The sequence below is a fragment of the Caretta caretta genome, chromosome 4 (genome assembly GCF_965140235.1).
Source record: "Caretta caretta isolate rCarCar2 chromosome 4, rCarCar1.hap1, whole genome shotgun sequence".
Classification (NCBI taxonomy): domain Eukaryota; kingdom Metazoa; phylum Chordata; order Testudines; family Cheloniidae; genus Caretta; species Caretta caretta.
In genome coordinates this window covers 101,106,804-101,125,432 of record NC_134209.1, presented here as the reverse complement: position 1 = coordinate 101,125,432, position 18,629 = coordinate 101,106,804, and the positions used below count along the sequence as shown (strand labels likewise).

Sequence of the window (18,629 nt, the reverse complement as noted above, 5' to 3'; positions counted from 1 at the left end):
ACATAAAACTATATGTGTAGACGTAGGCCTGGTTGATTTTATGCAAGATAGAGATGGAACAGTTTTAATGTTCCTGATTATGGGACCAACCTGCCACTTCCCTGAGAACTACACTCCTTCCTCCCTCCCTCCCCCCCAAGGCTCATTAAAATTATTGAGAGACTTGTTGCTGGTGCAAAGCATTCTTGATAACCTTTCAAGAGTTGCAGCACAATAGAAAATAGTTAAAGTAAATGTTTTGAAACTGATGACAGATGAAATTAAGACACATATTTAGGACTTGACCCTGATTTTCGTTAAGTAGTTGTGTATTGTGCAGTCTTACATAATCGTTAACTGTGTAGATGGTCATTCTTTGCTTCAGCTCAGCTTCTCTGGAATTAGTTTGCCATTGTATACCTAACCCAATTTTTTATGTTTTCCAATTTAAATATTTCAGGTTTTCCTCCCCCACCTGGAGGTCCGCCACCTTCTCTTATACCAACAATAGAAAGGTAAATTTTGTTTGAAATCATTAATTTTCATCCTTTGCAACATGGGGCTTTTTTAAAAAAAACAAATCCTTACAGTAAGCATAATAACTTTTATGTTCCTTATATAGAAAAAAATTCTGCTTTAGTCATCATTTTCTGTCTTGGTTTTTCCCAAGAGTTACTGTCATCTAAATTTTCAAAAGGCTGTAATACAGCTAACATTGTTTGTGTATAAAGTATTTTGCTATCTGTCATCCTGTAGATCTATCCCATTATATTGATGCAAGATTTAAGAACAGAGCAGCTCTTGCATTAGTTAGGGTGCTGATTATTCAGAGATTCTCAGATTATTCAGTGGATTATCTAACTTAATCTTACTGTGTTTCTCTGGAACAGCATATACATTACACACAAAAAAAAGTTAAGGATATGAAAAATTCAAACCTCCTGTACTGCATAGTTAAGCCTACTTAACTCCCAGTGTAGATGCACCTTGGTTATTGGAAGAATTTTTCTGTTGACCTAACGACCACCACTCAGGGAGTTGATTACCTATTGTGATGGAAGAACCCCTTCCATTGCTGTAGGAAGTATCTGCACTATGGTGCTACAGCCCCCGAGCTGCAGCTTTGCCCCTGGAGTGCTCATAGTGTTAAGATGGTCCTGAACATCTTGTATGCTGAATAATTAAGGGTCCTCTGGAAAAAATAGTATGCAGTCATGTGATTAAAGATGGTGGGCCAGATTTTTAAAGATATCTAGCCAAGATGCAGGAATGAACCTAGTGGGATTCTCAAAAGTGCATAGGCACCTAACTCCTATTGATTTCATAATGCATATGCTCAAGGGAGCCAAATTAAAGTTGCACAGACAACCTCAACTCTGGCATTTCCTACCTTCTGCGTGCTTGCCTTTGCAACCGTAAGATTCTTGTAATATAGTTGGTTTTGTATGTAATATCCTAAATTTATTTTTTTTAAATGAAAAAAAACCCCGCAGAAATTCTATCCTATAGAACCGTATTAATCTTCACATAGGTCAGCAGCACTATCAGAACCTTTAGTTTCATAGGGCAGATCTCTACCATTTGAATTTATGGGGTAACTGGTAATATCAGTGGGCTATTATCCACTGTCAGCCTCTAACAAACCTCTAGTGAGCATGTGCAAAATGAGATTTACAGTGGTTTATAATTTGGCAAAATTTGTGTGGAATTTCACAGAGATAGTAAAAGGCACATTTTTGACATCAGAGAGTCCCTTTGCGAGATTTCGAGACCCATCTCCACAGTATGGAGATGATAAAGCTTCTCAGTGAAACAGCTGAAAGAATTATTTTTAACATAGGTCATGCACAACCCAAAGATTTACATTCCCACCAACTGGAATGTTAAAATTTGAAGGAAATAAAATATACAGGAAGTACTTTTCTTAAGCTTTTGCCAGTAAAGAAGACATAGCAATACAGAGAATGTTGAAAAGGCATGAAGTATATGCTAGCTTGACTTTGTTTCTTTGGGTCATTGTGTTTTTTATGGCTATTTTTACTTATGAGAATAAATTGTATAGGTTCCTCAATATAGTATAACTTGTAAAATTCTTTATCTAGTTTATATTAAAACCTTGCATCTCCAGCTCTGACAAATACCCTAAAATGTTGAGACATTGCATAAGGCTTTCATTAATCTATTTTTAAAACCATACTGATCCAAAAGTCTTTTTATACTGTGAGGCTGTCTTCAAGAACAAAAGTAGCACTTAAGTAAATGTGTTAAATAAGGTGTACATGATTAATTCAAGCTATCTAGGAAGCGATAAAACTTATCAAAGGTTATAGAAAATTGAATTTAAGCCCAATGTGCACATCATCCTTTTCAACCTCTATATTTTACCTATTTAAGTTGGCTACCATTGAAAGAAGTAGCTCTAGAAAATATGAAGTTGATTTAGAAGAATATTTATAGAACAATCCATTTGAAGCCCACCTGCTTTTATATGCATATGTGTTTGAAAAAATTGGATTCACTTCCATACCTACTTATTTAACAGGAAGGATATAAGGAAGCTTTCATTCACAGATTTGCTTGTTGCCAAGCAATTGGGCATGCAGTATGATTTCTCTGCCAGTATTTGTAACTGTTTTTGGAATATAAGCAACATATTGAAATAGAAAATCCAGTGAGGACAAGACAGAATAGTTTATATATAATATAAAACATATTCAGACATTTTTGGGAAGAAATGTTTAAAAAAATTAGGAATGTTAAGGGAGAATATGAATCTTCCTTGCTACATCAGTATTAAAATATTTATATATTAGACATCTGTGTTTGTTCAGTGCAATTGATGATTAAATTGTTTTTTATAGTAGGAAGGCTTACGATGGAGGGCATATTATTTAAATGTAATCCCCTTTAAAGATATACTGTTTTAGTCACATACTTCTAAGAATTGTGAAGAATAAAATCAGGTTCTCTCTCTCTCTACATATACATATACATATATATATATATAAAAAATGCTCAGGCGAGCAAGAGAGAGAGAACCTGATTTGCAGGAACCTGACTTGTATATTTACCTTTCAACAGTGGACATTCCTCTGGCTATGACAGCCGCTCTGCTCGTGCATTTCCGTGTGAGTATGGTTATCAGCTTTGAGGATTTTACTTAAGCTTTGTTAAAAATTGTTTAAAATAGCTATAGCTACATTGTTTCAGTTTAAATGTAAATAAGAATCTATCCACTAATCAAAATAAGATGGTGCAAAAGATCAAAATGAGTATTATCATGACTGAATACCTAACACCTCATATTAGCAACTACTGGTAAATACCTGCTTACCTGTTCATTCATTTTTCTGTCCTCTAAATTGACATTTCTATGATGGGCACCCTTCCATTCTGCTTCAGTGCAAATGTGTTTGTTTTTTAAAAACCATGCAAACACCAATAGAATTCAGTGTGTATCACTAGCAGGTGGACAGACATAATTTTTTCTTCATGCACCTTCAAAACTGTACCCAACAAAATCTGTAACAGTGATTGGAAAGATGCAAACTTTTTTTGTTAAGCTATTTTTCCTGCAGCATGCTGTAAACTTGCAGATGGCAACAGAAGGCAAGTAGTTGGGTAGTTCAGTACTTTCTCGGTATGTGTGTGTGCTGTGGGGCACTAGATAATCTGGTACACTCCAACACTCCCATTTTGTGTGTGTGTGTGTGTGTTTGCCCTTTTTAGAGCAAGTTTTTCATTTACTATTTTGAAAAGGTAAGGTGGATTGATTTAAATCACAGATTGTAATCATGATTTAAATCAGCAAGCAGGAATCCTTGATTTAAACCATGTGTTTTAATTGTGTTTTGCATTTGTACTTTCATTCTTTTCTTAAAGAAAGATTGATTCTCATTGGTTGGTAACCATTAAAACATGTTCACTTGAAACTCAGTACAGTCTTTATACTAAGTTTGATACTCTTTTTTTTTTTTTTTGCTAACCGGGAGGATACACTATATCTCTACACTTTTACTTAAGCAGTTTATATAACTTAATTTACATTTATTCAGTTTCTTAATTTTTACGTTAGAAAATTCTGAATAATGCATTTCTTATTTATTAGATGAGGATTAATTTTTTACTTGTGATTTGTTTCAAGTTCTGTTTGGATGGTAATTCAAATTCAATTAAAAATGCACAACAGCACGTTCTTTTTTATTAAATAAAACTACTGTAAGTGCTGGAAACATAAGAAAAATTCCCAAATGTATCAAAACATGTTTTGCTTTTAAAGCTAACTGATTTATTAAAGAAAGGAAGTATTGTCTATAGTTAGTTATTTAAGCCGATTGTTTCTACGTCACCATGTCCCTAAAGGCTTTAGAACTAGTAGATCTCAGCCTCTCACACTTAGTTTTTATTCGTAGATTGGAAGAGGAAAATGAGCTCTCCTTTTTAAACTCCAAATTGGTTTAATAACTTTGAATGAGTAACTTAACTGAGTTAAGTGAATAAACTGAAATGACATATTTTTTTCTGCACCTGCAAAAGGGAGGCAATTGGTGTCAAAAGCTGGTCTAGCACTTCGGCAGACTTTGGTTATAGGTGCTTAGCCAGTAACGTCCACCAGTCCAGTGGTTTGCCTTTAAAACTTGGCAACAAACATGTACTGCTTAATATTAATTTTTTGTATTTAATTTAAATTATTTAATAGCTTATTGAAGTGATTATAATAAGGTTAGGCCTCCTCAACATAGGTTGTCAATTTGAAATTTAAACTGAAGTAGGTTTATTTAAAAAATAAAACTGTATTTAATTTAAATTAAAAAGACATTTTTATGTACCCTGCAAATAATTAATGTAAATCTTACTAATGTTACATGGATAACCTTAACTCTGTCATTTCTAACTTCTGAGTCTTTGAGTTTGCAAACATTTATCAATGTATTTTTTGTGGTTTTTAAAAAAATTTCCTCGATTTTTAAAAAAGCAAACTGAAAAACCAACAATTCCATCCTGTGGAATGTGTAATCATATTAATACCCAAATGATTGATCTTCAGGATTAGAAACTTAAGATGCACAGTATCTGCCACTTGAACTAAGAGTAAATTATAACAGTAGTAGGTTGTTGTGCTCTGTGAGCCAGCCACTAGAGTGAGATAAGGTGCACACATTGCTGGTCACCATCTCTGCTTCTCATTTCGGTCCCTGCATTCCCACTCTGTCTTTTCCATGACTGTCTCTTCTTTTGCTCCCCCATTCCAGTTGTCCCTGCTTTCAATTACTGTGTCACAGGGCCCCCTGGGTGCTGAAAGCAGCAATTTCAAAGAAAGTGCTGCTCAGACCCTGCAGACCTGGCACAGAGTATGCTTAGTACAGACTACGTCTTCAGAAAATTTACCTGCCAAATTCCTAATGAATCTCTACTGAGCATTTGCAAACTTGCAAAATTTTTAGAGGCTCATAACTTGCTCAAATTAGGGTGGATTTTCATAGGAGTGGCAAAAGACATGTCCCTGACCTCAGGGCAATCTCCCTACCAAAGTTTAAGTCCTTGCTCCAGAGCATCTTCTTAATGCTTCCTAGTGCTTGGAGCATCTTAGTGAAATGGAAGAATTTTTGAATATGGGCAAAACACCCTATTTGTCTATAACTTTATTCTCAGAAATAGATGAACCATACTTCCGGAAATTTCCCCCAAAAATTCAGTCTAAGGCAGACACCGAGCATGGAAAATTTGAACTCAAATATTAAAGTTTTGCAAAGTTGTAAGCAAATGGAAAAGAGTCTTACCATGGAAAGTGCTGAACATTAATTATAGATGTTACTAAATACACTGCCTATAAAGAAAAAAAAATCATCCATCCACTTTAGTTTGCTTTTTTGCTCTTGGGCTGGAGCTTTACTTTCAGTTGCAGTCTTTATTTCACTTTGGGGAATTTTTTTGGTTACAAGGGCTAAGCTATTTCCAGCCCACCTTTATTGTTGCTCTAGGTAGTGGTAGAACCAGCTCAGCATTTTCTACTTTAGAAGGCTGTGATTGGCCTTCAGGGTTGATACTAATGTCATACTGAGATTGACTCAAAAAAAAAAAAAAAAAAGTGTCACAGAGATGATTATCCTCGCAATAAATATTTTCCTGTCTCATGGGCAAAGTAAAAGCAGGAGCAGTACATATATGTGGTTGTGAGGACCAAGCAGCAAGTGAGAAAAAAAAATGGAAGGTTGAAGGGACATTTAGTTGTGAATGGGCATACCAAAATTTTATTTTCTAGTAACTGATCACAGATGTTTGTCAAATTGACTTCTGTAATAGAAGACAGATGTGATCTGATTAATGCATGTATGTGAGTATTTATTTTTTTAAACTGTCTTTTGTACATTAAATAATATAGTGTCTCGATTTTTTTCCCATTCTCTTCTCTTATTCTCTCAAACATGATCCATTGTGGTGAATCTCTCTCCAGTGAAGGCAAGCTGGAAATGGCTCCCTCCTGAAACCTATGAATGTTGCTCATTAAGTCAGTTGGAAAAGTTAACTAGAGAGGAACATGGGGTGCTTCCTCTCCTTTTTTTGTCCCCTCTGAGGGCATAGCTGGCTCAGGTGCCGGCAACAAGTTTGAAACCCTAACTTTTGAGCATCACGTTTTATGTCAGAGAGTAGGAATGTATTGGCTCCTTAAAACATGCAAATCCAGAACATGATTTTTCAAGCCTCACAACTTCTTTTCTAAAAAGCAAAATACTTTACAATTATCAAAATACGATACAAGTTTTAAGTGGATGGCTTCTCTCTATTTCTGTCTGTCGGAATTGCTGTAACTTGAGAGAAAATGAGAGGCTTAGTTCTTGACACCATTTAGTAAAGGCACTCAAGTTTAAGTATTAATTCATAATTTATTAAGTCAATTTCCTTATGTACATTTTAATAATTCTTTTAGGTTTAGTTCCTGGTTTTTAGTGCACATAAAATTTTTATTTACTAAATGTCTAAAATGTGCCATCAGTTTTCACTGGGGATATCTACAGTATTGAAAAAATAAGCTGCTTTCTTAATGAATATATTTGCCTTCAATACAGTATGTATTTCATAACAAACTCTCTCCGATGAAAGCTTGGTAATAGATGGCTTTTAATCATTCATAGAATCATAGAATATCAGGGTTGGAAGGGACCTCAGGAAGTCATCTAGTCCAACCCCCTGCTCAAAAGCAGGACCCATACCCAATTAAATCATCCCAGCCAGGGCTTTGTCAAGCCTGACCTTAAAAACTTCTAAGGAAGGAGATTCCACCACCTCCCTAGGCAACGCATTCCAGTGTTTCACCACCCTCCTAGTGAAAAAGTTTTTCCTAATATCCAACCTAAACCTCCCCCACTGCAACTTGAAGGTCAGTAGACTTTGACTTTGTTAGGCAAATGTGGAGAGCGAGTTTCTGCCACATAGACCTCCTGTTACTTACCTGCATATGTTCATGTGTAGGGACTGTTAGCAAGAGGTTCCCACCTGATCTCAATTGTTACAGTAGTGTATAAGGAGAGATTAAGATGGACAAAAACCATGCGGCGCTTTATAGATCATATCTTGTGTTTGCACTCAGGTGCAATTCGGAAGTTTGCAGTTTTCAGAGAACAAAATGTTCCCTGTGGGTGACATTATAAAGTAGGATGCTGCTATATACTGCGTTGGCCCTAGCTTCCCAAAAGGGTATTGAAATAATCTAATCTGGGGATCACAACTCAGAAATGACTGCCATAATACACAACTGTGGAGCAGTCGTTGCAAACACCTTAGCGGACTCAGATGGGAGAAATATCACTTTTGTCTTAAATTTGATTTGGTGATTCTGTCTTAAATCGTTACCAACTAAATATCTATTTTTACTCCTTAAGAACGTTTTTGAATGCATGGCAGAAGTTGGCCTACTATAATCAACTTCATTAATGTTGCTTGAACATACTAGATTTTTTAGATTGAATTTTATGAAGGAGATTTTAAAGGAAGATGTTTAAAGGTGACTTCAAAGCACAAAAAATTGACTGTTTTTTTGCTTCATAATGTATAAAAAATGCTTGCTAGATCTATTTTATAAATTAATGTTATAAAGGGCTTTTTATTTTTGATTTTGTTTTCCTGCTGGTGTTTTATCTTAGAATGTCAGGAATGTTGTCTAGCCTTCTCAGCCTTTGCTAGAAGTCTGAAATATGGATTGTGAGCTCTCTTAGTTCTTAATGGAAAGGGCCAGAGTTGTTTGAATCCTTAACAAACACATCTTTTCTCTTGGAAGTTGCAGTTGTATAAGTATTAACAAAAAACAAAATTTTAAACAGTTTAAAATCACTTAATTTCCCTGTCATAATGCTGTTAGGTCTCCAGTTGTCCATAGGGTCTTCAAGGAAAAATGAGGTAGACATGATCAGAATTTCTAATCTTGCGCCCCTGATCTTCCCCCTAACTGTGGGTTTTGAGGTGGTTTTTATTCATAGGTCTGTGAGTACTGATACTCTTCCCAGACTAATGTTTAAAATGGAATCACAAATTTAGTACAAGTATTGCAAAAACAATTCTAAAAACAGCTTTTTCTACAACACAAATAAGATCAGCTAATGTTTTGCTGTTGTACATGACACAGTATAGTCTTATTTGTATGAAACTGTTCTCCAAAGCAGAGTTAATGACTCCAGATGTATTGAATAAATTGAAAGTTTCCTGTACCTGAAATCACCATCACCAAACTTATTTGGTGTGCCTCTCTCCCAATCTAGAAATGATCAGTAGCGCAATTTCAGTGTGAAGTTTAGTACAAATGCATCAAGAGGTAACAAAATATTGAGATTTGTTCCTAGTAGAAGACACAAAATACTAGTCTTGATTATGTTTGAAAGCAATTCTATTTTTTAATTTCTTGCATGTTGAGAACTCTTATAGATAAAATCCGAATAGCTGCAATCAGAGCTATATAAAGCCAGAGCACTGGGTCATGTTAGGTCACTGCGATGCAAATGACATATTTTGCTTATGTCAGATAAATTTTCTGTTGTATTTGTCTGGCAGGATATGGAGATTACTGTAGTTACGGCGTAGGAGGGACCAGACAGAATCAGCATGGATGTAGATTCCATAATAAGTAAAAATCATTACTGTTTGTGTTTCGCAACTTACATTTAATGTAACCAATAGAATTAAGTAAATATAATTTCATATTTTTAAATTAGAATAGTCTCTATTATCCAGTGTATTCAATCCCTGAAGACCATACATACCTTGTTGAAATCATGGCAAGTTAAGGAAATTAGCAGTCTTTAAAGTCCAGCTGTTTGTTTTTTTTGTGTTTTTCTATTTCTGGTTGCTTTCCTTACATAGAAGAATTTCAGTTTTGGCAGCATAATAAACAAAACACTGTTGTTCTAGGATTTTTTTTTGTTAACTCCTCATTTTCCCTATATTCCTAAACTCAAACATTAACTAATGTTTGTTCAGCATTTTGTAGATGTAAAGCACTGTATTGCTGCTGCTGTTATGCATTATGTGGGTTGTCACTGGAAATAGTATTTTAATGCTGAAGTTTCTCTCCCCTCTGTAAAGGATCGTTTGTATTAGTTTATGGAGCCCTTGGCGAACCCAGTATTTTACACTTCTGCTCAAGCACGCTGCTGCAGGCACATTCACAGGCATCTTAAACAAAGAAGACCAAACATGACTCTTATCAGAACCCATTAGTGGTGCCTCTTTGTGCACTATGTAACACTTCATATTTTTGAAAGCTCTGTACAGTTGTTAACTTGCCCTCATAACAACACATGAGTTAGATAAGTATTATTCTATTTTACAGATGGAGAAAAGTGGTAACTCACTGCTGTTAAACTGATTTACCTAAGGCCACGCAGTGAGTTGGTCGCAAGGCAGATATCAGCACTCAGGAATCCCTAACTTTGAGACCCTAAGTCCACTAGAGAGTGCTGTGTCTCAGTAAAATAAAGCAGTCACTGTTGGGTAGAATGAGGCACTCCAGTTGCCCCTTTGAGCATTATCTTTGGGCTACTAAGCCTAGTCTCTAGTCATTTTGGTGTCTTCCTGGCAGCAGAACATACTGGAGAGTCTTTCTATCCCACTGCTGGTTACAGAAGATTCTTGAGTGCAAGAGGATGTTTTCTTATCAGGAAGTCTGATTAAAATTTTTCTCCTCTAAACAAGTATATTGTATTTTACAAAGAGTCTTAAACTGAAGGACGCATTTAATTTTCTCAAAATGTAACATGTTTTAGTAGTAACAGCGGTTCTTGTGAATGTTTATTATAATGGTATTGTTTGTATGAGATAAACAATAGAATTATTTCCTTTAGCTAGTTATAATAGCTTCACCAAGGCTAACTTACAGAAGAGACTTCCACATTTACTATTGTGGAATATGAACTCCTGAGAGAAAATATGGAATGTAACTGTCAAAAATTGTACATTTAGTTGCAACTATTTTTATTTTGTGCACCTTTTAACTTACATAATGTTTTTTTTTAAATAATTAAACTGAGCAAAGTAGGAAACACTCTTTTCTCCCCCTTTTTTAATTATACTTTGAGCCACAACATTTAAAAGGATCTGTTTGTTCTGGCTGTTTTATTTCCTATTTGCTTGTTTTGCAAAAGTAAAACTAAGCTAATCACATAAAAAAATCTGACCCTTCTTAGGAAGTGTTTGCTTGGCTGTTTTATTTGTAGTGATGTAGAATTTAGACATTCTGCATAATCTACATCTGAATAAACAAAATGTACACTGGTAACCGTACGTCTTCAGAATTAAAATGCAACAGAAGTGTGTCTGAGATCTTGGATTGCCATCGTAATAAAATACTGTACCTAGTTTCAAGTAATATATAGACTTGTGAAAGAAAAATTGTACATGTACAAAACTCTCTCTCTCTTTCTCATTTCAAGAGCGAATCATATTATATTTTACCAGCTTTTGTTCTTGCTAATACCAGCATTTTTTTCTTTAGTCACCTTTCCGCACCTTGCAGGTTCTGCTCCTTCGTGGCCTAGTCTTGTGGACACAAGCAAACAGTGGGATTATTATGCACGAAGAGAGAAAGATAGGGAACGAGAGAGAGAGAGAGACCGAGAGAGGGATCGTGATCGGGATCGTGATAGGGAACGAGAACGTACCAGAGAGAGAGAGAGGGAACGTGATCACAGCCCAACTCCAAGTGTTTTCAACAGGTTAGTAATAAAATAGTTAACTATAATACTGTATTTAAGTGTTGTGTCCATATTAGGTAGTGTGCTTCAACACTTAAAACCCTTGGTGTGCAGCTGTATGTCTCAAGGAACAAGAGGGTGTGGGTTTTCTTCTCCCTTTGTTTTCTGTTGGAAACTAGCAAAAATTTCCAAATGTAAAACAGAAGTGTAAAAATATACTTTATGTACTAACTACTTATAGAACTGCAGGCATTACGAATGTGATTTAAGCTTTGTGTATGAGGGAGAGAAGCAGTCTTTGACCTCATTAATTCCAAAAACAACTGTGGAATCTGTGGGTTCTCTATTATTTTACAATTGGAATTTCTACTTCTTTTCTGAGAGCAATGTCCACATACAGTTGACTCTAATTTGAAACAGTGGTATTACTGCCTGCTAAAGCTGGGTTGATTAGTTTGGTGGGTTTTGTGAGTAGTTGGAAATGAATAATGTTCTGTCCAAGCTATTTATTTGTGAACTTCAGGCTTCACTAAAAGGTCAAGAACTTTTTGTTTTCAGACAGATAACTCCTTTATTGACATTTCAACTCTGTAATAATTTTTATTTTTTAAGTGATTAAACTTAGACACTACTGCTATCTTCTGTATGTTTTTGTGCACAAAAACAGAGCATTTAATGTTGAATTGGATGTGACACAAATAAGTTGAGGGCTATAGACTTACAAAGTTAGTATAAACGTATTTTGCTTAGGCAGTTTATTTCATGCTTTTCTAGTGGTTGCAAAATATTTTAGGATTAGTCCCTTAACTCTTCAGTTAATTGTTTTGATCGGTTTCATATTTACAGGATATACACATTAGCTATTCAATTGATTTTGGAATTGTCATCTTAATTGTTTTATGTTGCTGAACCTGAGCAGAACACCAGGAATTAGTATTACCTTAGTTGAGAGAAATGGGTTTTTTTTTATCATCTTTATCAATCATTACAGGCATAAGAGAATTGTTAAAGATCTAAATTAGGTGCAAGAAAACTTAGTTCTTATTTTGTGCAGACATTGACATTGTGATGTTGTGGTCCTGTAGTGTGTCTGTGTTTTGTGTTACAAATTACTGAGTCAGTGTTTAAGAACTTAAGTCCAATTTAAACATCTGTTTCTCAGGCAGCTTGATTGAAGGCCAGAAAGAAGGCTGGTCATTCAAGGGTGCTTGAAATGAACCTTAATGACTTCCAGGCCCAGAGAAGTCTCTGTGTTGCTGCCAGAGATATCCGTAAAGGAGGGGGAAGAGGAGGCCTCAATTTTTTTTTTTTTTTTTAAATGTGACTAAATTATCCACCATCTGCAGCAAAGCTGCTGCCACATTGCTATGTAAGGAACCAAGAGGCCCTTAACTAGAAAAAAGTAGATTTGGGAGTAACAGAGAAGGTGGGAGAAGATTTAAAAGGACAGATAATTCACATACGGTAATGTTGTTTCTTAAGCTTATTTACAGTTTTGTTTCACTTTTCAAAAATAAAAACACCTGTGAGGAGGAAGAAGGGAACGAGAACTTCACACATCACAAAGATTCATTAAATTTCAGGGAAAGAATACTTACCATTGGTGTCTTTTTTCCTCTCGGTTTAAAACTACCAGAAACAATACTTCTGCGAGTAGGCATCATGTTTTGTGCAGGGAAAACTAAAATGAGGCTATATGCACTTCTATATTTGGCCCTGCAAATGAAAAATCTGTGTTCTATTGCATTTCTTACCAGTGTAAGATAACCTGAGTGCATGTTACTGGAAATGTGCAAGTTAATGTGGTTTTAAATGATCCCACAACCATCTTACCACCTTCTTCCCTTACTACCCCCCTCTGTATATGAAAATTGTGCATATTTTGCTTACATCCCACTCCGTACCGTTCAAATGGTGCCTTCTTTCTTGGATTTTAATCTCTTCAGAGAAAGGACCATGTTTCCTTTGTGCTGAGGTACAGTTTTGAAGTTAGTTATCACTAACAATGTAAAGTGCAAATACTTGATTGACTTCCTCTCCGTATTGGAACTCATTCTTAGCAGGGTATCTTATAAAGAATGAATTCTACTGTTTAAATCAGTTTTAAGGGTTTTAGCAAAATATATGATAAAACTTTCAAATATGGATGCCTTAAGTTAGGTACCTAAATAAAGTGGGATTTTCAGGTATGTTGAGCATCCTCAACTGTCATTGAAGTGAACAGCAGTTGTAGGTTCTGAGAACCTCTAAAATTATGCCCATTTCTGATTTGATGCCTAAATATGGATTCAGATGTTGATCTTTAGGCACCCATGTTTGAAAATTGTGGGCATAAAGTGTGTGTGTGTGTATGTGGGGCAGGGTGTACACTAACACTTATTGTGTATGTATGTTCAAATATTGTGTGTGCGCACATGCAGTGGTATCAACTATGTGATAAAACAGTGGAGTCATGATTACATTACATTATTACAAAGTTCTGTGTTTTGTCATACACCTTTGACTGCCCTCTATATACTAATCCATCTCTCATTGGGAATATTTCTGACATTCAGAATGTGAGCAGTTTCAAATACACATAGTTTATTACTTTAAGCTACCTGCTAGGCAGAGAAATGTTGGTTCCTTTTGTCCGAAGTCATGGAATCTCTGCTCCTGCTCTGAAGACCTGCTGATCCGTTGCCCAAGGGTGGCTGTATTTGTTCAGTGCTGCACCAGGGACTCGTTTTAAGGTCCAATATTACACAACTCTGCAGGCCAAAAAAAAGGCTTCAAATGATTGAAAAGGGGTGTGTGACGCATGTTTACCTGTCAGTTGTTCATTTTTGAGGTACAGCAGAATAAAGATACAAGGGAGTAATAAGAAAATATAAGCCCTGCCTCCCTAAAGGTGCACAGTGAGCTAGATTCAATTTGACACGTATAGCCAGAGAAAATTGTTATACATACCAGGATCCAGTCACCTTTATATTTTAGGGTGACTAAGGTGCAAGCAAGATAAAAAAGCATTTACAATTTTAGGTTGTGTGAGAGGAAATTGAATAACTCCAGAGATGGACAGGAATGATGATAGTAAGCAGATAAAGTCTGCTGCAGTTTCCACGGTAAACATCTGATGAAGTGAGCTGTAGCTCACGAAAGCTCATGCTCAAATAAATTGGTTAGTCTCTAAGGTGCCACAAGTACTCCTTTTCTTTTTGCGAATACAGACTAACACGGCTGTTCCTCTGAAATAGGTAACAATAGTTATTGTACAGAGAATAAACTATTCCACTTCTCCTCATCTCTCCCCTCCCAATGGCACACCTAATCAACCATTTCATTGTTGAATTGCTGATGTAATCCAGTGCTGTGTGCCTGATGGATTGTCATAGTTTTAATGACAAAAAGGGTAACTATTACAAAGGACTTGGATCTTGGGGAGAAGGGAAGGTGATACGTACCTGGTTGGTTGAGTCTCAGACGTGTGGCCTGCTTAGAGGGCTAGAAAGAAACTGGTACAGAGAGGAGTCCGTTCTAGAAATCTAGGATATTGCTTTTTTCACTTCAACAACATGGATTGTATTTATCTGGAATTAGCTTTTACAGAGTTTTGACTAAATATGCTGGGCATACAGTTTCTTTTAATCTCATTTTATTGCTCTGTTTTAATTCTTTGGTTTTTTACCTATAGCCAAGGTGGCTTTAGACTGAGAATGTCATGCAGACCATCCTGAATAATTTCAACCTCCTAAAAAGAGGTAGCAAAAGGAAGCTTATCTGGATCCTATTGCACTTGGATTTGTCTGTCAAAAAGGGCACTGATTAAATATTAGATTCTTCGTTGAGTGGTGTCTCTAGAGGTGCTTCACTTTGTGTGTGCTGGTGTACGTGTGCCTGGGAGTGGAGGTCTTCAATAGCAGTGCCTGTTGGGCTCATCCCCATCACAGACTGTAAGGGTGTCTATATAGCACTGTGTGACCCAGCATCCGTCAGTTCCTTCTCAACTGTCCTTGGTCTGCAACAGAGCCTCTAGCAGATCCCTTCGTCGCTCGTTGTAGTGCCTTTAGATGTTTTAAGTTTCCGTTTTAGATAGTTGTTAGCAGTTTTTTTCTCTCTTTTATTCTCCCTGGGAAAAAAAATGTCTTTCCTCCCTGTTATTTCCTAGTAGAGATTCCAGAGTCCTTCCCAATCGGGAAGTTCTCCCCTCACGGAACTATGCCCAGATCCCCTGACTTTAAGAGGTGCCTCTCTTGCCATGAGGCCATTCCCATAAGCGATGGGGATTCCCGGTGCATTTTGTGCCTGGAAGAAGGGCACATATATCAGCAGTTGCTCCCGCTGCCTTAATTTAAAGGCACAGGCCAGAAAAGACTGTGACCTCAAACTCAAGTTTAATTATGATGGAGAACACATTACGGCCCGCCTGAGATCCTTGTCCTGAGACCTCTTTTCTGCAGCACTGATTCGCCTCAACTGCCAACCCCGACTGCTCGCGCGCTGCTAAGAGAGTCTGCTCTCTCCTGTCCAGAAGACAAAAAATGCGTCCTGGATTCACACTCCAAGGAGCCACCCCATCTCCCAGTGAGATCTGTGGCTGCCATGTCTTCTTCACTGAGATGTAGCTGTTCTGTCACATGAGTACCTCCGGTACTGGCACTATTGGCAGGCCCAAAGACCCCAAGAGGGCAGGACCGCATGAAAGGATTACACCATGTGAGACTGACAAGGGTAATGTGAAAACCTCCAAGTTGGCTCCACCATCCATACTGAAACATATGGCTCTGAGTGATGAAACCACCGGCACCGCAGAGGCCCTCGGCACCAATGAAGCTGTCAACACCATCTGGTGGACATTCGGCAAGCTACACCCTGTCTGCTGGTACTGACAAGCTTTGCACTGATGCCTCATTCTAGGACATCTCAACACATGATGCCAATGATGCTTAACTCAACTATCCTCTCACAGGAGGGCCTTATGTAGCTGCTCTCCATCTTCCTCGGTATCCAGGTCCCTGGAGCCAAAGCTAGAATTTCTGGAGGAGCAAGAGGAGAAATGAGAGGAAGAAAGCAGACCACTGGCCAACATCTTGTTCTCTCTATATGAGGCAATCATGCCATCGCCTCCCACTGTGGATGACTTCAGACACTTCCAAGAACTCTTTCGACACAGACAAGTGTAGCGGACACTCTACAGATCCCACGAGAGTCTGTGAGCAGCAACATAAGTTGTTAGACATCTTACAGGCCTTCACATAGGCAAGAATCACGCTTCCTGTCAACGACGCCTTATTACACCTAGTTAAGGTAATCTGGCAGACCGCTGCATCCACACCACCAGTCTGCAAGCGGGTGGACAAAAAATATATATATCCTTGCAAAAAAAAAAAAGATGGGGTTTTTTATTTTTCCACCTAACCCCTAATTCCCTCATAGTTAATGCAGTGAATGAGAGAGGGAGAAAACGTCATTCTCGGACAGCCCCTGCAATAAAGAATGGAAGAGGCTAGATCTCTTCGGGTCCACACTCCTGTTCAGGATTACTACTTACGAGGTGCTTCTATAAAATATAACCATTTGAACTACTCTAAGTTCACTGACTTACTGCAACATATCCTGGACAACAAGAAGGAGCAATTTCAGGTGCTTATAACTGAAGGACAGCCGTTGGGACGGACAGTGCTACTGGCCTCTCTGGGTGTGCCCGACACTGCAGCCCAATCCATAGCCACAGCTGTGGTCATGAGACACGCATCGTGGCTACATCTGTCGGAGTTCCCCAAAGAAGTTCAGACCATACTGGAGGATAGCCCGTTTGGGGGCCCCAAACTCTTCACCAAGCTTACTGATGAGTCCCTTCATTCCCTGAAGAATTCAAGGCAACACTATGCTCCCTCAGCATTTATTCACCAAAACAAAGATGATGTCAAACTACTGCTAGTTCTCGTCCTCCACTTTTTGGCCCCTAACGATACTACAACACACAACATAGATGCCAGAGACCCCTCTCCTAAACGTAAGCAGGGCCCAGCTCAGTCAACTGCTCTTCATCCTTCCACCTCCAAGCAGCAGTTCTGAAAGTTACGTCGAGACCCTGAGAGCTCTCCCCCTGAATCAAATGCAGCAACCATCCATATTATCTCACCAGTTTGGCAGCCATTTGACCCCGTTCTACCCAGCATGGCAGATAATCACCTCCAACAAGTGGGGGTTGGAAATTATAGACAAGGGTTACTCCATTCCATTCCTCTTCCTCCCATACACCCATCCCCCTTTCCGTCCGTCTTCACCTTTCTCACAACCATCTCTTATGGGAGGAATTAAGCCACCTTCTGCAACTGGGAGCCATAGAACCAGTCCCGTTACATCACAGAGGGAAAGGCTTTTATTCCAACTACTTCATAATAAAAAAGAAAAACAGCAGATGGAGACCTATCCTCGATTTGAAGTACCTCAATAAGTTAACAAACTCCAGTGCTTCAAGATAGTCGCATTAGTAATTGATAATCCCAGCTTTGCAACATGGGGACTGGCTCTCAACCCTCAATCTCCAAGATGCATATTTCCACATCTCTATATACCCTTTAGACAGACGGTTTCTCAGATTTGCCCTACAGTTGGACCATTATCAATACAAGGTACTATCCTTTGGCCTCTCTACAGCTCCCAGAATTTTTTCCAAGGTTTTAGCAGCTCTGGGAATACACCTCTGCAAACAATAAGGAGTCATGATATTTCCTTATCTCAACAACTGCCTAATAAAGGCCTCCTTTCAACATGATGCACTCCAGGCCATAGGAGAGACAATGAACCTCCGGTCTAGGCCTCGAAACAAACACGCAAAAATCAGTACTGACGCTAATACAACTGGAATGTATCAGAGCACAGTTGGACACAATAGAGGTCAAAGCCTTCCTTCCAACTCACAGATTCGACTCAATTGTCAGTTTAATTTCCAAGGTGCAAACCAGTCCACAGATCTCTGCCAGAACTCGCAGGCAACTACTAGGTAATATGGCAGCAATTACATTCATTGTCAAACACTCTGGATTGCCTATGCACAGCCTCCAGAACTGGCTTCCAACGATCTTCTTACCACACAGACACAACCTGAATAAATCGCTATTGGTACCACTCAAGATCAAACTGTAATTAGAAGAATGGTGGACAAATCACCAGAATGTCTGCAGGGGGGAGTCCCCTTTTTCCAGCCTCCTCTGTAATTGCTCCTGACGACAGCTCCCTCCTTGGTTGGGGTGCACATTTACAGAACCACACAATACAGGGCGAATGGTCCCTTCAGAATCTATGCCCCACATCAATCTTCTAGAGCTACGTGCAGTCTGCAGTGCATGCAATGCATGCCTCCGCTTTCTTCCATTAATCAAGAACACACGCATCAGAGTATTGAGGGACAAATGTCTCTTGCATGTTTTACATCAATAGGTTAAGGGGGATCCAGGTCTTAGACTCTGTGCACTGAAGCCATAA

General features: G+C 38.0%; 1 protein-coding gene across 11 annotated transcripts in view; it reads left to right on the top strand.

Annotated features, from left to right (window-relative positions):
• Positions 1-18,629, top strand: part of FIP1L1 (factor interacting with PAPOLA and CPSF1) — a 70,505-nt gene that overhangs the window by 44,195 nt on the left and 7,681 nt on the right. For 10 of the 11 annotated variants that reach the window (XM_048848302.2, XM_048848299.2, XM_048848298.2 and 7 more), the window contains 3 exons: positions 440-494; positions 3,061-3,107; positions 10,961-11,180. In XM_048848302.2, coding sequence (XP_048704259.1) covers positions 440-494; positions 3,061-3,107; positions 10,961-11,180 — 322 coding nt within the window. The remainder of the gene's footprint in view (positions 1-439; positions 495-3,060; positions 3,108-10,960; positions 11,181-18,629) is intronic. The other variant, XM_048848300.2, reaches the window with a different exon arrangement.